The sequence below is a fragment of the Passer montanus genome, unplaced genomic scaffold, assembly GCF_014805655.1.
Source record: "Passer montanus isolate IOZ18808 unplaced genomic scaffold, ASM1480565v1 scaffold15, whole genome shotgun sequence".
Classification (NCBI taxonomy): Eukaryota; Metazoa; Chordata; class Aves; order Passeriformes; family Passeridae; genus Passer; species Passer montanus.
In genome coordinates this window covers 442,414-465,919 of record NW_024362051.1, presented here as the reverse complement: position 1 = coordinate 465,919, position 23,506 = coordinate 442,414, and the positions used below count along the sequence as shown (strand labels likewise).

Below are 23,506 nucleotides of genomic sequence, written 5' to 3'. Positions count from 1 at the left end.
GCCTCTTTGGTTCTTTTCTCCTTTATGAGAAAGTGAACTGTAAAAAAGCAAGTAAATCACTAAAGAGAAAATAGTTGGTTTGTCATGACACTTCAATAACACCCATGACAAATCACTGGAAAGCACCTTGTAATTAACTGACAATATAAGGAAAATGAAACTTGGGAGTCTGTGATAGATTGTGGTGACTTATTTTTAAAATAGAGGCAAACAATGGGTTTAGAAGTGTTAAGAAGCTGCTTCTTGATGGTTAAGATGGGAGGTAGGTAGAATTCAGGAAAGGCAGTGAACCTGCTCAGCTGTGTCCTGATTTCACCATGTTATTTGTCTCCTCTTCAAAGAGACTGACTTCATTTTGCTATTGCTCTAGCACACTGTAACCCCTCTGTGATGTGGATCATAGGCCTTCTGTGTTCAAAAATAAATCCCTTCAGGCTTGTAGGCTTGTCTCTTTGCTGACATCTTGATACTTGCTCTTTTCTTAAGAGTGGGGAGAAAATTTCTCCCTTTACATCATTGCCTACTGGCTGAAGAACTGGCCTAAAACATGGGAGTCATAGAATAGCTCCAGGTGGAGGAAAATTATGGTAGTTACTGAGTCCAACTCCTTGCTCTCCTTTTCAATTTTAACTATTATGTATACCTGATGTAAAACTGCTTGTAGTATAGCAGCATTTTCATTCCTGGGTTTTATTAACTAATTTTCCTCCTCCTGATTAGTCAAAGGATCAGCCAGATTATGCGTCGTACTCCCGACTGTCTTCATCCCCCACCCACAGCCTGTATGTGTTTGTGAGGAATTTTGTCTGCCGAATGGGAGAGGATGCAGAGCTCTTTATGTCTCTATACGACCCCCAGAAGTCAACAATTATAAGGTAAAGCTTTCTCCTCTGACTACAGAAGAGTGGCAAATGGAACTGGCCAAAATGAACTAAAATAATTGCCAATGTGCTGTAATAATGCAAAGAATATGTAAACAAAAGGAATGAAACCAAAAGCAAAGAGTGGACCCATCTTGTTGCTGACTGCTGCTAAAGAATTTTAAGTTTCCAAATATTTTCATAGGTAATTCCTGGGCTGAACATTTCAGAAGTTTGGAAAAGCCTGAGTCCATTTCAAGTTTTAGAGATTGTTCTAGATGGGCAATTGTGGTGTTTGGAGTAAAGTGCTGAAGGGGGAGGAGTGGGAAAAAAAATTAAATTTATACATTTCTGAGTAGATTAAACTTTCTGTTGAGTATTCCCACCAAACAGACTATGATGGTGGTAAAGTTGCTTCAAAAAAAGGCGCCCATTTTTGTTATGTTCAAGTTACTCTTTTAAAACTTACTGTTGATACCTCTATAGTGTTTTTCTTGTCATTTTAGTCTGGTCTTAGATTTGAATTATCACCACAGAATGTCTGTTATGCAACTTCTGTACTGTGTAAAGGGAGATTTTTTTTAATCCCTTGACAGTGAGGTATTTATCTTCCAAACAGTGAGAACTACTTGGTGAGATGGGGGAGTCGAGGCTTTCCAAAGGAAATTGATATGCTCAACAATCTTAAAGTGGTGTTCACCGTAAGTGTTTTCCAGTTTGCTTCCCTTTCTATTTGCAAATGAAATTCTCTTCTCTGTGGTCGCTGTCAGATCTCATAAGCAGTGATCAAGGTGAAGAAGATAGCAGAGGTAATCCCAGAAACAGAGCAAGGTGAAAAGTCTCTAAGTTCTTTAGGGCAGTGACAATGCTTCAGTGGCCTTTCTTCAGATCACTTTGCTGCTTCATGAATTTCTTGATGACTTGATTTATTTAGTTTTATCTGCTGTATCTCTTGATTGTTATTATTCTCTTTATTTATCTTACCTTATATTTTTTCAAACTTTAAACTGTCTCTTTTTTCATCCTTTTGATGTGCTCAGATTTTTTAATTTGTTGAGGTTTTGGGAGTTTGTTTGGTTTGAGGGTCTTTTGCTTACTTTTTTTTCTTCCCCAGTGATTGCTAAAATTCAGTTTATTGCTGCAGGTCCTGTTTCGATTTCACAACTTGCTTTTTACCCAAGTAACACCATGGTTCTTTTTTGTTTGTACCTTAGGATCTTGGAAATAAAGACCTTAGCAGAGACAAAATTTATTTAGTTTGCCAGATAGTGCGAGTGGGCAGGATGGACCTGAGGGACAGCAACTCCAAGAAATACACACAGGGGCTGCGGCGGCCCTTCGGCGTGGCAGGTACTGGTGCCTCCTGTGCTGTGGCTGAACCAGGATATCAGTGAATTTTGCAGCCCTGGACTATTGAAATCTTTGCCAAGACATGTCAGAATACCCATCAGCTCTATCAATTGTTTCTGTAGTTTCAGAAATATGTAAAGACTGCACCTACATTGATGTTTTAGGTCAACTCCAAAATCCACTTTTGAATTTCATTTCCTAATTATTCATAGAGTGCCAAGCTGTGCGAGTGAAAGCACAGAACCAATTTAATAACAGATGCCTTTTCAGATGAAATAAAGTCAGTGGTTATGTCCCCAAAGCTGATACTTGTATTCCCAAGTTAGTCTGAATTCTCCCCCTCTCTCCACAGCAGCATGTTTTTAGTGAGGGCTTTGCACAAAATCCTCTGTCCCACAAACCCAGCCCTGCTGCTGAAAAATCCACATTTACCCTGAGGCACAAGAACGCTCATAGATAAGAGAAGCTATTCTGGAATGCTTTTATATGTTCTGATGGTTTTTCTTTTATTCTTCTAGTCATGGATATTACAGATATCATAAAAGGAAAATCTGAAAGCGATGAAGTGAAGCAGCATTTCATTCCCTTTCATCCGTAAGAGTGTCATAATATATTTTTTATATGTGAAAGAAAATATTTATCTATCCTATTTATCTCTCTCTGTTCCTGTAACAACCTCTGAAATGGTTAAAGAATAAGAAAGTTTTCCTTTAACAATTTTATGTTGAAATAATGCTAATTATTTAGGTATGACTTTAAATGGCATTTAAGGCTTGCAGAGGTACCACAGCACATTAAATAAATGAATAATTCCACAAATGTGCTCCTTCAGACAGCTGGTACCATGTCTGATTTCACAAACACAAGTCAAATAGTTGCAAGTGAGATTTACAAGGATAACTACTCTTTTATGAGCTTGATTCTGTTTAGAATTTGAGAAAAATCTGAGTAAAAAATTCTGAGTAAAAACTGTGTTTCCTTTAAAAAATAATAGAATTATCATACACTATGTTCAGAAGAAATGCCAGAGAAGCTGCCTAAAAATGTGATGCTCACAGATCAAATGCAGAGATACCAGTGGAAATACTGGAAATAACTCTGTGTGTCCTACATAACGCTGCTGCTATGCACTATGGAGGGTAAATTTAATTCTGAAAGACCCAGGTTTGACATGCTGGTTTATTTTTTCACTTATTTCTAATTTGACCCAGCATGTTTGCTCTGTGAGAATTTGTTTCTCAATTCAAAAGTAGCTGATAAAAATTCCAAGTTCATTTATCCGGTGTTTGTCAGGGAAAGTGGACTGAGCTGGAGTGGCACGTTGGTGAGTGCACTCACATTGTCACTGTCACAGAACACCATTCTTGGTGGCTGACTGAATCTTTCTCACTTCAGTGTACACACAACGGAATGTGAGTGGGCTGCAACTTGAGTGAGAGATAATAAAAACACAGACTATATCACAATCAGGCAATACTGCAAAGACTGAGGCCGTCAGTCTCTTATGTTCTAAATGGTGTCTGATATATTTAGCACTCAATTCCTGAGCAGAGACTGCTGTTTCTCTTGCAGGGTAGTGGCAGAGAATGACTTTTTACATGGTCTCCTGAGCAAAATCACTGCATCAAAAGGAGACAGTGGTGGACAAGGTAAAGCACATTTTTATTATTTTCTTTTAAGTAACACGGTATTTTTGTGAAACTTCATTTTATGTTAGAGCTGGAATAACAGCATGGAGGTGGGTCGGCTTTGAAGCTGGAATTGAGGAATCATGAGTTTGTTAAAGAATCTTAGGGACTATTTAAATTAGTAGTGACAATTTGCATTATAGAGATTTTTCTTTCATCTGCAAGAACTGGGGAAAGCAAATTCTTATCCCTGTTTTGGTGGGCAAAGGATGTAATCATCTGAAGACAGATTTATTTTTTTTTCCCTGTAGTGACAATTTGCATTATAGAGCTTTTACTTTCATCTGCAGGAACTGGGGAAAGCAAATTCTTATCCCTGTTTTGGTGGGCAGAGGAGGCAATCATCTGCCAACAGATTTTTCTTTTTTCCCTACCAAAAATATTTTTTTTTCTTTTTTTTTTGCACTTCATAGGGCTGTGGGTAACAGTGAAAATGCTGGTTGGAGATGTGATTCAGACTAGAAAGGATTACCCACACCTTGTGGACAGAACCACGGTTGTTGCTAGAAAGCTGGGATTCCCTGAAATAATCATGCCAGGTAGGAGGTGCTTTGTTCTTTGATAGGAAGAGGTTTCTTCCCATTCCCTATGTTAATAAGAATCAGCTGCTGCCTTACTGATTTCTGTAATGGCTAATTCAGAGGAACTTTACTCATGGTAAGTTTTGTTCCCATATTATTTCACTATTAAATAGTGAATTCCTTGGAAAGTAGTTTCTAATACTTTAACACGAAAAATGAAATCCAGACAGTGAGGGATAAACCTATCTCCTTGTACATAACTTGTAGGTTATGGTGGATGCCACTTGAATTTTAAATGAACCTGGTTTTTATTGAAATTTATTGCTGTCCTTTAACAATAACAAACAAATCAATGTGAAATATCTTGATTTCATTTGTATGTATGACAAGATATTTTCCAGTTGAAATCACTCACTGTCTGCCGGGCTCCTTTATAAAAAACAAACAACAAAACCCTCCCTCGTTCCAACTCGAGCAAAATCTTGATCCTTTTAAAAGTCATATGAATTCGTTCAGAGGAGAAAATTAAAATATGAAGCTCCCTCCAGAGAGAGCTGGATATTTGGGGAAATTCCTGATGGGCTCATCTCACCAGCAGGTGTCGGGGCAGGACGGGAATTGCATCGAGTCACTCCGAGCTCCCATTTGCTTCTCCTCACATCCTAGTTTTGCCTTAGCAAAGATAAATAACTGAAAAATTAAGTTCAGATGGAAAATAATAAATTTTTATCTGTTTCACAGCTAACAGTGAGGTACTCATGTGTAGTTCAGCTGATCCTATGCTCTCAGAGCATTTAAATTGCTTTTTAACCTTTCAATTTCTCTTTCAGGAGACATAAGAAATGACATATATATTACATTGCTGTATGGAGATTTTGATAAATACAATAAAACAACTCAGAGAAATGTTGAAGTGATAATGTGTGTCTGTGATGAAGAAGGAAAAGTGTTGCCAGTAAGTTTTCCTTTTTTTCTGCAATGAGGGATATAGAGACATGAGTTGAATTTTTGATGTAAGGCTTAGCTTACACATTTAATAAAACACCACTATTCAAAAACTCAATTTCCTTGTGTCATCCTGTGACATCTTGTGACAAATAAGCTTTATGATTTTTAAAAAATTAAAATCTATTAAAACCCTATAAAAGTCTTGCATAAAAATGTAACAAGGAATAACATTGAATGACCTATTTTAGCTGTGCCAAGGAACAAGTGCTGATTCTGACAATTACTGCATTCTTACTCTAGGGTTTTTCTTGAGGAAATTCCCAGAGGAATGCAATTTGCACACTGAAATGTTAGAAGTACCATTTCTGCTACATAACAAATGCTTGATTTGTGCCAGGAAGTCTCTGTCATAGTCACTGAATTAAGTAAATGGCAAAGAATGAAATTAGTGACAACAATTACATATGCAACATAAATATTTACAGTCTTTTTGCTTGTCTGTTCCCATTTTGAAGATCCTTTGTCTTTTCCTTTGGGTTTATTACCAGTTTGGTATTCAGGGGGATTTTTGACCTGTCATTTTCTGAGCTTTATAGTGTTGGGATTGTGAGGGTGAAATCACAAAGACATTCTTGAGATAAAATAAAGATGGAGTAAAACACTGTGGTTCATGACTTGTTTATGAACTGCAACTAACTGCTTAAAATGTAAGTTGAAAGCTTGAGTAAAAATTCTAATCCCACATAATGGTTAAAGTCCACACAACAAAACTGTAGCCCTGATTACAAAACACTGCCTGTGCCTATGACAGCACCTGGCCATGGCTTGCATGCACAGGAGTTAACTCTATTCTGTATTCTGTCTAATCACATATAAACAAAAGTATTCCTTAGAGAAGTAAACCTATTATCATGCATTAAATCTTGCATTTCAATATTATGCATGCTCAGTTCTGCAGATACAGAATTCCTGCAAATCTTAGGAGAAAGTGAATTTGTCTTGTTGTGTTTGAGGTGAAATGTCACACCTGCTTTCTGTGGGCAATATGCCTTGGATATATTTAAGCAACAATTTTGAGGAGGTAATTGAAATGCTGTTGAATGCAAGTAATAACAAAAGTGACTGTTTTTTCCTTTTAGCCCATAAAGGTACCCCAAACCAGTAGACTTTCAAACCCCTGAATTTCTGTCAATATTTCTCATAACGAGAATATGTTCACTACACAGGAAACTGGTTGGTTCTGTTCTGGTATCAATCTAGTTCCAGTTGCAGAGGTAGCCCTTGATTTACTGTCACAAGGAATAGGACTTTTGTTCCAAGTGCATGTCATGGAGGTGACAAACAAGTACGTGCAGAAACCTTGAAAAATCTCTTCTCAGGCAGATGAGACATTGCTCTCTGCAGTTAAATCCCTCTGACCAGACCGTACAAATCATCTTCAGAAACCAGCATCACACCTTTCTGGTCTCAGGGCATTCTGGTGCTGGAAGCAGACTTTTAAGGTTCACTGGATTTTCAGCAGGATTATTGCACCTTTGCAGCAGTTAGTGCAGCCTGGATTGGATTAGTTGAATCAGTACCTTCAGTAGAGAATTTAATGACTGCTTCCTTCAGGGACTTTGGTTTCGTGTCTGGCAGGTATCAGGATCTTGGTGCCTCCCTGTCCAGCAGTAACTTGTACTCTGCATGTACAGCTCAGCTGCAGTACCAGAGCAGACAGATGCAGGCCAAGTCTTCACAGACTCACTAAGGAAAAACACAAGTTTTGAAGCTGATCAAATCTTTCATTGTCTCTGTTCTAGTTCAGATAGTTGTTAAAGAATGGGAAATTCTAATTGTTTATTGTTGGTGCCTCTACAACATCCAGTTTGGAAGTCACCTCTGGTGTGTGGCCTAGAATTTCTGAGAAGTTTAAATTCTTCTGTGCCGGAAGAATTTAAAAATAAATGGAGAAATAGACAGAATAATGAAACTAGATTTTTTTTTTTTCCTTTTGTATTTCTTCTACTAATTGAGATGACGTGTTGGTTACTTAAGTTCATCAGATGGAGAAATCAAGTCGATTTTATGTTCTTCACACATCTCCTAGATCCCACTCTGTATGGCCCCTGTATAAAGCAATTACACTGTCTATACCCATAGATTATGGTAAATGTTTATTTCCATTTTGTTCAGAGGCTTAGAAAACACAGTGTCTTGACGTTAGTGCTTCCCCTGTGTTGGTGCTGTGATTATTCTTTAGCTTTGGATGCTCCATACCCAAATCAAACCCACAGTGGGGCGGGAGCGCAGCCCGTGAGGGGAGGCCGCGTCCCAGGGCCAGGGTGGAACTCCCAGCTTGGGACTCAGGAGAGGCTCTCTGGGGACTTTCTGGTTTTGCTCAAGTTAATTTACCCAAAACTGCTCCAAAATGTACCCCAGTGAAGGAGGCACTGAGCAGTGTTTGTTCCCTCTTTTGTAAGAATGCTGTGTGCCTGGGAGCGGGGGACAGGCCCGTGAGCGAGTACAGATCTGTGGTTTACTACCAGGTCAAGCAGCCCCGATGGATGGAGACACTGAAGGTATGGTGTGGAAACTTCCCACTTTATTTTTTCATTTCTTAATGTCTCACGCAGAAAGGCTGCACAGCATCAGCTTCCTCCAAAAACCATCTTGCCCCTGACCACAGCTGAAGCATGAAGCCTTAGTCATACATCAGTTATTAGAGATACATGGTCACTGAGGCTTGAAATTTGGCCTAGAAAGTGATGTGTAGTTTTTGTTCAGCAAAACAAATGAGATCATCTTAGATAACCTTATGTCCTAACAGGGCTCATCAAAAATGAAATATTGCATTTGCTCTATTTTGGTGAAGAAATGGAGATGAGGAGCTTCAATTAAAAAACAAACAAGACCAAACCAAAACACAAATGAAAACATCAACCCTCTCTTCTGATTTCAAAAAGAAAAAACTGTCTTGCTTCTCTTTAGAGACACACTAATAATTACCTAATCAAGCTTCAATGTCCATGATTGGAATATGCCCAGAAGCTGCCAGAAACAGCTCTTACAAACTGTGACAGATTTGCATGCTTTTTTAAAGACAAAATAGCCATGTATGACAAGCTTGCAATTATTACCTTAGGATGTGTTACCTGTGATGGTGAAGGACAGGGAGGGAATGGAAGTATGATTTCAAATAGAAGCTTATTTATTGTTTTGAAAACATTGACCCATTCTTTTTATTGCTTATTGTATTAGTTCCTTTTTAAAATTATTCTGTAACTCAATCTTGTGTGCAAGATCCCTAACAGCAGATCCTGTTGAAAAGCATCATTAATATTAAGGCACTGTTCAGTAAGATTTGTGAAGGGATTTGTGAATGTACACAAAAGTGTTCAAGTTCTTAAATTTTTAGAACTATGAACTTGATAATATGAAAAATTGTGCTTTCCCTTACACAGCAGGCCTTTTTTGTTTTATGTTTGACCCAAAGTATGCTGCTTTAAGGATAAAGCACTTGCAAGTTCCTGTGATTCTCCTCAAGGCTTTACATTAAATTTAATCACTGAAATATCATCAATTTATTTTGCTGGAATTTTCAAACCTTCTTCTCCTGTTTAATAAATTGGTTGCCAATTTCTGTATCTGAAATGTGGAAGCTGCATTACACAGAGGTGCTTGATTTTCTGTGGTTAAAAGGGTGAGCAGTAGGACTGCTCTGTGGTTGTTTTCTAGTACCTGTGTGCATTCACTCACTGGGTTTTGTGCTTCATTTCCTTGCTGGTGCCAGACTTTGAGCAAAGTCTAACAGATCATTGCTTACCAGCCCTCACTTTGCTGCTGTGATCAGGCTCAACAGTTTGAAATGGCCTGTGAAAGGCACTATGGAAAGAGAAGTGGGGCTTATTTATTCTAAAATAGGGGCTCATTACATGTGAAACCACCCCTCATAACTCTCCTCACTGTTTTCTGATTTTACCAAAGGTAGCAGTCCCCATTGAGGACATGCAGAGGATCCATCTGCGCTTCATGTTCAGGCACAGGTCAACTCAGGAGTGTAAGTAGGGAATTTTTACTTTAGAGAATTTTAATTCATTGATGGGTAGTCAACCCAAGGTCTTTTGCTTTGCAGCTAAAGATAAGGGAGAGAAGAATTTTGCCATGTCCTATGTAAGACTAATGAAGGAGGATGGAACAACTCTCCATGATGGCATCCATGATTTGTTAGTCCTAAAGGTATTGGCTCAGATCCCTCTCTTTCCCTCTCTCTTTCCCTCTCTCTTTTTCTCTCTCTTTTTTTCTCTCTCTCTCTCTCTCTTTCTCTCTCTCTCTCTCTCTCTCTCTCTTTCTCTCTCTGTCTTTCTCGCTCTCTCTCTCTCTCTCTTTCTCTCTCTGTCTTTCTCGCTCTCTCTCTCTCTCTCTTTCTCTCTCTGTCTTTCTCGCTCTCTCTCTCTCTCTCTTTCTCTCTCTGTCTTTCTCGCTCTTTCTCTCTCTCTCTTTCTCTCTCTCTTTCTCTTTCTCACACTGTTGCCTTTGGCTGCACTGTGTATTTGTTTAGTGCTAGATTGATATTATTATTCTATCAAAATTGATACTGTGTTTTCCATCTGAACAAAATGAAAAGGTGTACCCTGTTCTATTGTCAATAAATATTGCTCTGCATTTTAATGACACGAAGATGTTATCCAAGCACAGTGAGAGATGATTACTCTTTTTACTGGTATTTGTGCTTTTGGCCTTCTGCCCCATAGAGGTCTGCATTTTAATGACACAAAGATGTTATCCAAGCACAGTGAGAGATGATTACTCTTTTTACTGGTATTTTCTGCCCCATAGAGAAAGTTGTGCTGCAGCTCTGTGCTTGGGTGGGTACCATTCCTCTTGCTGTACATGGGAAGTGTTTGATCCACTTGGAATCTTCATCTCATGAGTAATCTGGGAATGCAGTCTTAGGAAAATGGTTGTTTTAAACTGCTGTGTAGTTCCTCAGGTACAAAATTGAAAGTTTCATCTATTTAGTTCTGGGTGTGAAGAATAGCTTTAGTTGGTCCTAGCTAGAAACAGCATCTTCAACTTTGTGAAGGAAGCAGGGAACACATGTTTTGACTTTTGTTTTATTTGCTCTCTTGGAGAATGGTGTCTAGCAGGGACTAAGAACCAGAAATCACTTCCAGTACAAAGGACATTTAAGTTATTTCTCAGCACTCTTCTCAGTAAACAAGTTTGCTGTATCATTAATGCCAAGTGAGATGCATGCAACTAAATCAAGTTGCTTAGGCAAGCCAAAGAGATTAATGGCAGCATATAGTTATTTATCTTCTCTTCATTGAAACTATAATTTAAAATATTGAGACTAGAAGGAAAATTGTGGACTGTGTAGTTAATGTTGGTTGTGAAATTCCACCTAATTCATTTCTGCATCAGCTCAGTAATTTTTTTGGAGTGACAGCATGGATGAGAAATGCTAAATGGAGTTGACCTACTTTATGGTTGTGAGAAACAGACAGATTTTCTGACATATGCTTGCCTATTCTAGTATTAAAAACAGTAATTGTAAGCTGTAAGTGTTTAAAGTAAGTCATACACCTTGGCCTCTCAAAATAAGTAATTTGAAAACTGCTAAGTTTAAACTGTCTTTAGGCATTGGATCTTTTTGAGAGACATTTGGATCAAAACTTTGTCTTTTTCCCATTGTCTGTCTGACTTGTCCCAAAAGATAGAAATCAAGTTTATTTTGCTTCCAAAAATTTGGGAAGTAATTATTTGGCAAGCCTGATACAATACAATCATAGATGTTGGGGCTGGTGTGTGTTTTGCTGTATAAAGGTTTTGCTTCTTGTCTGTCTAGGTCTCTTACAGTCAATTTTTAGCCTTGCTTCTTTGTATCAAAGTAGAAACTGCACTTCTGCAGTCACTGAACCAGCTAAAACTGCAAAACTTTAAAATGTCTAGATCATGGTTTTTGCAGCTTCTTCTTCATCCACATTTGTAGACTAATCTGCAATTCAGTAATATCTGTCACAGTGTTGTAGCTTAAAGTGACATCATCAACAGGGAAATTTTCTGGAGTTTTGTTAAAGAAACACTGTGTTCTTTAAACAGCGAGGAGCATGATTTTTATTGTCTTTGTCTAAGACTTCTTTCCTGTCTGGGGAATCCTAAGATAAGACCCAGAAAATCTGTGGGGTTGTGCCACAGAAGTTGATGAAAGAGAGGAGGGAACAATCTCTGTTGGCTCTCTGGTTTTGTACCATTCATTCGACTGAAAAGCACACCTTCTATGTCATTTAGTTACTGCAGCATGCTGTCTGATTTAAAATATAATCTTACCATGCCCTGATTTTTTTATGTTCAAGGTCCAGGTATGGAATTATAAAGAGGATATCAAAACAGTGCTGCTATTCTTTCCTTACTCAGTCCTGTTTTCTGCTTTTAAGCTGTGTGCAGACAATACAATCATGTTGTCCTGTGTACAGTCTTCAAGGTGATGCTCAATATTCTGCAGTGTTCCACACCCACTGACATTTAATGGGAGATTGGCTCTTGCTTTTTTACTCTGCGTGGGGTGTCACCCCTCAAAGTCCCTTCCTGCACCTCAGTTTTATTTATTTCTCTAGTACAAAAGTACAAAATAAGTCTAATTTTAAATCCAGGGGTGTGAAATATGTAATGGATGGTGTGTTGTTTTTCAGGGGGACAGTAAAAAAATGGAGGATGCTGGTACTTATTTGACATTGCCTTCTACACGTCTGCACGTGGAAAACAAGGGAGCAACCTTAGGCAGGACCTCAAGTATTGTTGGGGGGCTTTCAGTCAGCTCAAGAGATTCATTTTACATTTCAACTCTTGTTTGTTCCACAAAGTTAACTCAGAATGGTACGTACCTAAACAGGTGAGAGTTTTGAAATAAAACATTTGTACAAATTGATAAATCAGATGTTAAATTTTAATGTCTGTCCATTCATTTTCCTTTAGTGGGCTTGCTGGGTCTCCTGAAGTGGCGCATGAAGCCAGAGCTGCTTCAGGAGAACCTGGAAAAGCTGAAGATTGTGGATGGAGAGGAAGTAGTGAAGGTAAATCCTTAAATCCTTATTCTAATAATAGTTATTCTTCAGGCCCATAATGCCTTTGTTAGTTTGCAAAGGACATGAGCAAAGCTCTTCATTAGAGGGAGCAAGGAAGCCAGCACCTGGGCAGGATCCTTCACAGGGCTAGCCAGCTTTCCTTCTACTTTTTAATTTCTGATCTCTGGTATTGGCTATTGTTGGGCTGGAAGATTTCCAAGATTATTACTAGGAGATGAAGATAGTAATGATAAAATATTTTCCATAATCTCTATTCATCTGTTTTCTTTTGTGTGTCTGAAGTATCACAAACAATTCCTATTGCTTTTTTTGCAGTTCTTAATTTACATGTTGCTATGAAATCCAAGAAGTGTTATATACCCAACAAAGCACTTTCTTAACTTAATGAGTATATGAATAAAAATTGTCAGTATTTTTGGAAAATGGCATATACTATTACCTTTGTGTCTTTAAGTATAAACATGGGATGTCTCTGGAGAGAAAGAATAAGAATTAAATGGAAGAAAGAGGAGTGGAGAGGAGTGTTTTTTTTAACCAAAGATTTGTGTCCCAAGTCACTGAGACACTTTGATTTAGAGCAGACTTTGAATCAGACCACAGAAGCAGGAAAAGTCTTTTTAATGAACATGTATACGTGAAAATAGCAACCACTAATCTGTGTCACTAAGGAACATAGTTTTAATAAGTTTTGTCATTTATATAATATTTGTTGTCTTTTCCATAATCTTTGAGCTAAGCATGTATTATTGATGAACCTGAGGATTGAGGTTCTTAAAACTAAAGCAACTAGAGCTTAAACCCTTGGAAATATTTTCTCAATCTAAGTGATGTTCAGTAAAGACAGTAAAGTTCTAACTTGAGGGAAACCAGGTGGCTATCAGAAAATATTTTTGTGGGATTTTCTAGTTGAGTTGGTTATCAATTTGTCTTTTCATGTTCTGTAGTTTCTCCAGGATACATTGGATGCCCTGTTTAACATCATGATGGAACATTCCCACAGTAATGAGTATGACATCCTTGTCTTTGATGCACTGGTAAGAATCAGCACAATAAATTTATTTGTCAAAGTAAAGAACCTTAGAATTTTGAACAAATTATCAAGTTTTGCAGTTCAGAGAATTAGTCCTAAAGTTTCTATAGAACAGAAGAATATTACTCACTGACTGAAAATCAAATTTCTTTAAAAACCTAAATAGAAAATGACCAGAAATATTTTAAGAAAGTGAATATTTAAGTTTGCAATGTGACTCAATGTGTCTCTGTCTGTTTAGATCTATATCATAGGGCTCATTGCAGACCGTAAGTTTCAGCACTTTAACACTGTTTTGGAAGCATATATCCAGCAGCACTTCAGTGCAACCTTGGCATACAAGTAAGTTTGTTTTCTCTTCTTTCTCTTCTTTCCTAAACCTCCACCATCACATAAAAGAAGTAAATCCTGCTTGTGACTTTTCTGATGTAATTTATGATGACTGTTGTTTTGATGCTGCTGTTTGCTTATCTGCCTCTGAGACACATTTGATTATAAGTGGAATTAATGAACCCATAGCAAATGATTTGGGATTAAATGATGCTTTGGCATTTGTTTTCTGTCACCTGGATTTTGCTGTGTCTGAGCATTTCACCTGTATCCTGTCAAATTTATCAAAAAATGCTCTGCTATAAAGCCTCTCCATTTGTATCCCTGGCCTTAAGTTGAAATGCCTCAGGTGAAGACTTGAGGCTCTCAGCCCATTTACATAGGCTTCAACATTTTTTTCCACATCAAGCAAACTCAAAAGAAAAAGAATTGTTTGGGAGCTGTCATGTCTTTGTATGCATTTTAGTCTGATGTTGTGTCAGGAGGGGTTCAGTGCAGTGAACTGGAATTTTGGTATTTGTTACGTGTCCTTCTGTGAAATGGAGTGTTAGTATTTGTTACATGGTCACGCCAGTGGATGAACTTGTGGATTTTTTATTTATTTCTTTGTTTTCAACTTTTGGAGCTTCTACACAACACCCAGATGGAAGACTGGACTCATAGAAGAGAGTAAAAACTGTGCAGACATGTCATACACCAAATTTAATCCTGGATTCCTACTTTATTTAGAACAGGCTTTTGCCGATGATGGTAGGATAAAATGACTGAATTATGAAGGAAGGTAACATCTTCAGCTGATGCACATCTCTAGGATGTGCTCTAAGAGGATAGATGTGGATTTTTAATCTACCTGATGCCTCGTTCTGGCAGCTTAATGGAGTGGCAGATTGAAGCAGAACTTTAATTTGGAACATGAACAGTACAGGGAAGACCTGAGCTGGAGGTTTGGAATAGTTGGGGTGATCTTCCAATGTCTGTGTTGAATTTGCATCAGTTATAATTCAACACTAAATGGCATAAAAATCATGCACTAAACCATGAGTTTCCTAAAGCTGAAAGGCAGCAGTGCAAAATCAGCCCTTTCTCACACCTCAGTAAAGTTGAAGTGAGCATTAGTGGGCTCAGAAAGCTCAAGCACAAACTTCGTTCTCTTCTTCAATCCTCTCTCGCTCCATCAGTAATAAGCACATGTAATTTAGTGCTTTATAGTACTGTGAAAGAAGAAAAGGAAGGGTACAGAACCTCTCAGGACAGCCTTATTTGCATAAAATAATCTAAGCCTCATCTGGCTGGGAGTATCTGATGACTCAATCAATGTGCTGGAGGCAAAATAATAATGTTTATGATTGTTCCCCACATCACATGTTTTCTTGGCATTATTGATTCAATGCACATCATGGAAGATTTATTCTGGTTCCAAAATTATTTATGAAATAAACAAGTGTATGTGCAGCTTAACTCCTAACTAGGAAGGAAATACTGTGCCCCAGACATACAATAACCATGTTATGATATGGTTGGTTGGCCAAACTGTGACCTATTTATTCAGTTCCTGTTGAGTCATCCTTTCTCCTGGATTTTAGGGAGCTCTGAGAGGGCTTAACATGCACTGCCCCTACATACAAGTTGGATAAATATTGCTCCAACTCAGAGGAGCTGTAAAAAGGAGCAAATGGAAACACACAATGGATGTCATGCCCAGGAGGCTGAGAGGCTGAAAGCACAGCATTTTGGTTCTGAAATGTGAGTTAGGCTGGGCATGTGTATTCGTTACACAGAGAGCTGGTGCTTGGCTTGGTTTGTTTAGGGCAGGGGACAGCAGGTCTCTGTTTTTGTAGAGATGTAGGAAAAAACCTCCAACCACCCTTATCTTTGTTCTTATGGCTGTATTAAAGTCAAAAATGCATCATTAGTATTGCTTTAATCACTTAAGATGATTCCATAACTACAAATTAAGGGACTTAGTTTTAGATGAACTTCTATTCTTTTGTAGCCAGCAGTGTCTTAAGAAAAAGTTGCTTTTAGATACGGAGTAAGGAAGTGTTTAAATAAAATAAATAATTTAAGCAGATGTTGTTGTGTACTGCTTTATTTACATGCTATATTTACACACTGTTAATTAGAGCATGCAGAGGTGTTTAATCACTGCTCAGTGGAGGTAGGCAGAAGGAATATTTTGTGATACCTTGTGCATGTGTATTACAAACTTCTGTAAAGGTGTTTCCAGAATTGTGTAAAGTCATGCTGCTCTTCTGGGATTTCAGATTTCTCTCTTGCTTTTGCAGCTAAGAATTTGTTCCTCATTTGTTTATACTGACAGAATTTGTGCAATATAAACCCAGAAATACACTCAGTCTGTTTTCTTGTATGTGCTTGACCAAGCACGAACATTTAGAGCTGCCAAAGAAACTAAAGAAGGTAATTAAAAAATAATAATGAAAATTATTTTTAAAAATGTTTTTAAACTTCAGGAAATTAATGAGCGTTCTGAAGACATACTTGGATACTTCCAGCCGAGGGGAGCAATGTGAACCTATCCTCAGAACTCTGAAAGCACTGGAATATGTTTTCAAGTTCATTGTTAGATCAAGGACATTATTTTCCCAGTAAGTACTCAGATATTGCAATTTAATTAGCTGTCTAACATCAGACATAGAAGGAGACCTGAGAAATAGAAAAAGTTGGTTCTAGAACAGAGCTGGGTTTTTTAATTTTTACAACTAAAACTGGCAACTGCTTTAAAATATAAATAATGCTGAGGTATATTTTGTAGAGGGAACATTCAAAAATCTGCTTTCTGATTCTCAGTGTAAGTTCCAGAGTCGTATTTAGTAATAGCAGCAGGTTTCAAAGGGTGATTATTCTTTGTGTCAGGTGGCTTGGCCTAAGACCAGTGGATGGCCAAACGTCTCAACAGATGGCAGGAGGCTGGAGACTTGTCCTTGAGAACAGAATATTGCAGCACCATGGTCACACTGAATTTAGAGTTTGGGACCTCCTCTGGAGGAATTTACAGGGAGGATTCCATGGACTGGATATGTGTAGCTCAGGCAAACTGAGGTGTAGCGTTTATAAGAGGTGTTCAGGTTTCGGGAGGAGGGGAAAACAGAGGAAATGAAAAGTGGAAAGAGAAAGATTACACACTGGAACTACTCTCCTCATATACCACAGACCCACTTCCTCAATTGCTTTCTGCTTCATCTTTCTCCATTTACCCTGAGCTGGTTTGCTGTGGTTAGATAAAAGGTGGGAGAATAGAGACAGTGGTGAAGGTAATCTGGCCCCTAAGGAGTTACACCTGTGCTAATTATCAAGGATTAAGAACAAGCCTGCTCTTAATAGGCCACAGCTGGATCCAATTAAGAGGGGTATTATAAAAGAGCAGGTTGGCTGGTTGAGTGGGGAGATGGAGTTTGTTGGCTGTGCTGAGAAGGTGGAGTCAGTGCTGTGAGGAGCTGCACCTGAGAAACCATTGAGAAGGTACAGAACCTTGGCAATAGGACAGCAATAGTTTGCCCCTTCAGCTTGGTGTGATTTGCCTTTGCTCTGTGGCTGAAGGATTGCAGGGGCAGCGGTTGGGCAGGACAGACTCAGGCCTGTAGGGAGAGGGAGTGCTTGGGTGTTGTGTTTGTGGCTGCCATTCACCAGAGCAGGAAGGTTCTGTTCTGGATGTTTTATCCTCAGTGCATGCTCTAATACAATTTTGCTCTGACATTCCACTGTCCATTAAAAACTAAAATCCCTGTAGATTTATATTTTTTTAATTAAGTTTACTTGCTAAATTATAATGTTTTGGTAGAAGTACCTGATTCAGAAGGAATTTGCTGCTGTGGATAGTACCTTAGAAATATTATTGTCTCTAGGAACTTACTACTTATAGATAGATACAGGTAAACAAGGTGTAAAGCTGTAAAGGAAGGAGATAGTGCTCAGGAGAGCAGAATACAACTTTATCTTATATTATTATCATGGATGTCATGGCAGAAGGATATATTAGAGTTTTGGGGAAGGAAGCATTGTGTAGAGGATTATGGAAAAGTTCTTGTCTGGATGAAGGTCAGAAAGCAGAAAGGGTTTGTTTCAGGGAGAACTTTGGTCCTCATTTTAATCCCTCGTGTTATCCTGCAGTTTAAAGTGTTCATTGGACAATCTGTCATAAATTAGATTATTGCAATGTTTTGCATATTCAGGCGATCAGATACATATTATCTACTCCTACTTAACTAGAGGTCTGACACTCTAAATTCACTGGACAGTTATTATTATTGTAGGCAGTCTTACATTTCAAACTGAAAAGAAAATCAAATGACACTGCAATACATAACTTTAAAAAGCGATTTTTCTCTTCTGATGGAGCAGAAGAGGCAACACTCAGCTCACACTATTCTACTCCCATTTCAGGATTCTCTTGTCATCTTGGCTTTTTTCTTAACTTGTTTTTCTTTAACTCTTGACAGCTGTTTCACATAACTAATTTCACATGTCACCAGTGTTTTTACTTTTTATGTAGGCAGTGTTTAGTACTAAGAGCCAGTATGAACAATACAGGAGAGATAATCTGAGGGATTCAAACTTTAGAACAGGGAATGTAGAAATAATGGAGTGAGCTCAATTTAAATGCACTGTTAAACTTTTAAGTGTCAGAGACTTTTTTTTTTCAAAAAGCAGACTGTTTAATGGGGCCAGTAAAAATAGCTCTTGGAAAAAGTGGCAACAGCAGCAGAAGACAGAAATTGTCATAATTTGTGAAAAAATTCCTGGAGTAGCTCAGTTGTAGTGGGAAAAAAAAAATTGGTTTTTGGTTTTTTTTGCATATAAGTTACTTTGAAAATAAAATTATATAAGCTTCAGTCTGGGAGGTGTCATGGTTTAGAGGCTTTTAAAACACTTGAAAGTGTTTATTGTAGTGTTCAAACTGAAGAATTCCCACTACAGTCAATAGCAGTTATAACCCATTGGGGAAGTATCTATGTACATAATATTGGCTCAGCTTCTGAAATATATATTTAATGTTAAATCTGTTGCATTTGGGAGAATGAAACCTGAAAGAACAACCTAGTGCATCTCTCAACAGATTGTATGAAGGCAAAGAACAAACAGAATTTGAAGAATCAATGAGGAGACTCTTTGAATCCATCAACAACCTGATGAAAAGCCAGCATAAAACTGCCATTTTGTTGCAGGTTGGTGTGTTCTTGGAAAACAGCTGGATTTGGTTTTCTATATGGTTTTTGTACATGGGCTTTTTATTTTTGTTCTTTTTAAATAGAGGTAAAGACACTCAGGAAATGCACCCAATCTGTCTTTTTTGTAATTCCCCTCTGTTGGAAGAGCAGACTATCTGATAAATTTGGAGCCTAGTTTGAAAAGGTCAGGACAAGATACGCTTACAGAAATGCTGTGAATGTAGTCAAGGAAAGAACCAAGGCACAGATGTTGGAATATTTCAAGCAATCTAATGACATGAAGCCTCCTGGGACCTGAATGTTTAATTCTTGAGTTTCTCCAGATAAAGCTAAACAGGGATTTTACCATCTTAGTTAGGAAATTAAATTTTATTGTCTTAATCTTTGGGAGTTACATTGTTTAAAAAACTTTTTTTTTTTGCCATTCATGTCAATCACTGTTATTCTAACACTTCAGGATCTAATGTTTTAAAGAAAACCAGAAAACAAGGAGCTATTAATATCACTATTATCAAATAATTTGCAGTTCTATATTATGATGAAAAGCTATCAAGATTTTCTGTAAAATGTATAAGATTTATTAGACAGCTGCAATATTGATTCTTCATACCTTCTTTATCTAAAACTCACTGTATGCATTGGGCTTAAATTTTCCTCTGGTTTTGTGTTTTGATTCCTTTTGATGTGACTTAGATTAGAAGTGGAAACCCATGAAAAAGCCTGTGTTGAATAAAACCTCAGGTGGCTGATGTTGACATTTGTATCAGCTGATACTTTGCATAGAGTGTTTAATGTGCAACTGCAAAGGAGCTGGGAAAGGAAATACCAAGTTAATTATATAATACCATGGTTACAGTAATATTCTGAATGCATTTAAAAATCAGTCAGATACTCTGTTACTTGATAATTCTGTAGAGGCCTTCCTGGGAATAGTTTATACATTTGAATACTGCATTAGAAACAGGAGAATCTTCTGAAGGAAAAAAGGCATCTTTAATACTGAAAGAGTTTATATAATAATGTTTGCTCTTATGGCACTTGCACTAATTAAGAGCTCTTGGAGGTTTTGGTGCTCTTTGGGGAGAGTGTGCCACATCCCTGCATTCTGCCCTGCCTGATCTCAGAGGGGCCGTGTGGGATTGTCCAGCTGGGTCTCCTCTGATGAGCAGGACACTTTCTTCTTGAGAGTCACAAGAAAGGCTCACAGAAAACTTCTTCATTAACAGTTTCTGGGTGTGCAAGTGGTGCCCCTGAAGGGCTGCTGGGAGTGTTTCAGAGCAGGTGTAGTGCCAGTGGCACTACAGCATTGCATGGACTGAGGAGGGTGACTGTGCCTACCCTCATTTTCATCTTGCCATGTTTAATGCCAGCTCCCAGTGTTGTACCTGAGTGGCAGACATTCATGGTGCCTTTGTTGATGTTCCTCAGAAACAGCAGAACCTTGAAAACAGGGCTGAGCATCTCTGAGGAGAACTAAAGGAAAGAAATTGACACTAATTTTAAAGTGCACATTAGTGTGTTTCATAAACAGACTAGTTATTAAACAGTTATGCTTTGATCAATACCATACTGAAAATCAATATTTTTGATTTCTAATGAGTGCCATCAGTTGTGCAAAATGGGTCCTGTTTATTCATAACCTGAAGCACTGGTGGGCTTTTGGGGCTCTAAATCTGCATCAGGTACTGAAAGTTTTCTTTTTAGCAGGAACCTTTTATGGCAGATGTGAAATCCTGGTTTATAGCATTGCTTTGCTCTTGTTCCAGATGCTAATTACTCATACAGCTGTGTCTCTGAGAGAAGCCTACAAAGAGATTGCTTTACATACAGTAAATAAAAACTACTGTATTAATGTTATAAAATTCTGATAGGAGAGGCATGGATTGAGCAGTATCCAGCTGCTCAGTAGTTTGGTGCTGGCTGCTGGAAATAAGTTTAATGGGGGCAAAAAATATAAAATTAACACTCCCTCCCACTTGATCATGAGCTCCAAAGGCAGCCACAGCTTCACAAGGGATAGTATTTCTGTGTCTGCTTGGAGGAGACTTCAGTGCTGACACTTGAGACTCCTGCTGTAGTAGGTGGATGCAAGCCAGAAAACTGAGATAATTTCTGCTGAAAGGGAGGAGAAAGTAGTAGAAAGAAATTCATAAACCTGTCTCTGCCGAAATCCAGCACTGATTTCCCTTGGGGAATTTGAGCTGACAATGATGGATGTTGTAGGTAGTACAAATTAACTTTGCAGAGAAAGGGACAGGTGGTTATTCAGTGATCCCACAGACACACGGGACTCCATGGACGTTACAGTTTGTGTGCCCAGAGAGGCAAGTTCAGAGAGTCTGTTGGAAAAACACAGGAACAATCAGAATATTAAAACTGGCTGAAATCTGTCACACTTGGAGTTATCACTGATAAGTGGAACATAGATTGGTAGGATCAATGGAATATGTTCAAGTAGATTATGGTTTGAAGATATCACAGAAGAACGAGTTAGGAGCCCTGAAGAAAGTTAAATTGGGTTTTTCAGGATATTGAAACTTGAACTAGTATGCAGAGCCTTTGAATGTGAATTTTTAACTCTTATTTCATTCTTGATTGTCCACATTCCTATCAGATTTAACTGTGGATGATTTAAAGAATTATTTTGAAACCTGAAGTTTCTTGATCTCTGATATATTTATTTTTTTTAATTTGGAACTCAATATTTTAGCCAGTAGTAATTTCCCAGTTGTTTTTGCTGATAAAATCACACTCAGACTTGCATGGAAAATTAATTCACTCAGGAAAGGATTTTTTATAAAATAATGTGTTATATGGAACAGCCTCATCTGTGCCAGAAGCACTTTATTGTTTCAATTTAACTTTATCTGCTGAGTGATATCTTACTTCCTGATCTGTTCAATGTTCAATGTATACATTTACAAAAAGTTAAAAATCTCTTCTCAGTGCTTGTTCCAAGGCTGACTGAAGTGGATTGAGGCTCTGACTTAGTGTAGTGCCTGAGCTTTGGGAAGGGCAGATATCTGGTTCTGTTTTGAGTACTGTTTATATAAGCTTTGAACAGCTGAAGACTGAATTGTTAATTTATTGTTGGCAAACTGGAAATGTACATATTAATACACATTAGCCTTTTTTTAAAAAACTTCTGGAGTTGGCTGTTACCTTTTTCTTTAGAGATGCAGAGAGAATGCCTCTCAATTTCAGCATTGCATGAAATAATTAAACTACAGTTAGGATTATAATTCCAATATTTCTTTTGTGCTGATGTTTAAGAGCAGCCATCTGAGCTGCAGGGTGGCCTGGGTGCAGGTCCTGCCATGGTGCTTTGTAAGGCTGGCCCTTGGGGTGGAGGTTGGAGTGATTTAATTTTGCCAGTACAAGAATCAAGGTGTAACTGTAGAGTAAGGATTCCTCCTTTTTTTTTTTCAGATTATTTCACAGTTTTTTGAGATTTTTCTTGTAATTATTTAAAACAATTAGTTTGGAGTTACACTGTCTTGACAGTGGTAGGGCTTTCTAGGCACTAGATGTAAATCCTCCTTTAATTTCTTTTAACAGGGATGATGTTACAGCTTGGTTGCATTTATCAGTTGCTCTTCTGTAGTCATTACTGGTGACCTTTGTAGATTTTAGAGAGATTTTTTCGTGAAGTCTGTACTTCTGGGGGAGAGAATCCTTGAAATCTGGAAACCTGGAAATCAGACTCCAGAAACTGCAAAGAGTTTGGTGAAGGGAGGCTTGGGGATGAGGGGGAATAGGGGAGCTATCAGTACCTTCTATCCTTTGCCTGAGCACTCAGGTTAAAAACCATCATTTTTAGTGGGTGTGTTTTGTGTCTGTTTAAATCACCCTCTATCTCTGGGGAATAAAATTGAATGAATGATTTTTAAATTTCAGATTATATGTTTTTTAGGTTGTCCTACTGTTGACTTCTGATTTGTAGTCTGTGAGTGTGCATTTTCATTGACCAGCTTGTGCTCTCAAACTCAGTTTACAAATGAAGCCCCTGCTCCTTTCCCAACTGTTCTGCTCCCCAGCTGACACACCACGTTTGACCTACAGATGGTCCTGTCTGCTGCAAATGTCAGCTCTCCCCTGCTTGCTCCCAGGCACTGATTTGAGAAAGCACAACTCCCTGTGCTGTGCATGCTTTCAGAAACCTTAGATGACATGTTCTCAAGGTCATTGAAACATAGAAAAAGAAATTGTCTGTGGCAGTGAAAAATATGAAAAATAATGAAATATGAAGCTGCTGCCTTTCTCTCATTCTTTCCCACTCAATTTTGACCCACCCTACTGCTGCAGTGGACTCTAAGGACTTCATGCATCTCTACATTTTTCTTATGAGAGAATAAGCCTAGAAAGGCACTGATAGTGATGCTTTGCTTGTGGTGCACAAAGGAGGATGGCACAGTAACTTCTTAAAGTTGCCTTGATGGCTAGTAAAATTAGATTAAGAAACAGAGCACCAGTGATTTCTTCGAATGTACTTTTCATCTCATGGGTACTCAAATTTCATGAATATG

General features: G+C 38.1%; 1 protein-coding gene across 3 annotated transcripts in view; it reads left to right on the top strand.

The window, feature by feature from the left end:
- DOCK2 (dedicator of cytokinesis 2) overlaps positions 1-23,506 on the top strand; it is a 161,073-nt gene that overhangs the window by 17,452 nt on the left and 120,115 nt on the right. For all 3 annotated transcript variants that reach the window (XR_005626705.1, XM_039701678.1, XM_039701677.1), the window contains 16 exons: positions 721-875; positions 1,480-1,561; positions 2,075-2,210; positions 2,729-2,804; positions 3,783-3,859; positions 4,312-4,437; positions 5,250-5,374; positions 7,830-7,928; positions 9,334-9,406; positions 9,482-9,585; positions 12,042-12,225; positions 12,325-12,422; positions 13,379-13,468; positions 13,706-13,806; positions 16,266-16,400; positions 18,869-18,977. Coding sequence is in view for 2 of the 3 variants with exons in the window: in XM_039701678.1 (XP_039557612.1) it covers positions 721-875; positions 1,480-1,561; positions 2,075-2,210; positions 2,729-2,804; positions 3,783-3,859; positions 4,312-4,437; positions 5,250-5,374; positions 7,830-7,928; positions 9,334-9,406; positions 9,482-9,585; positions 12,042-12,225; positions 12,325-12,422; positions 13,379-13,468; positions 13,706-13,806; positions 16,266-16,400; positions 18,869-18,977 (1,770 nt within the window). In the remaining variant the exon portion in view is untranslated. The remainder of the gene's footprint in view (positions 1-720; positions 876-1,479; positions 1,562-2,074; positions 2,211-2,728; positions 2,805-3,782; positions 3,860-4,311; positions 4,438-5,249; positions 5,375-7,829; positions 7,929-9,333; positions 9,407-9,481; positions 9,586-12,041; positions 12,226-12,324; positions 12,423-13,378; positions 13,469-13,705; positions 13,807-16,265; positions 16,401-18,868; positions 18,978-23,506) is intronic.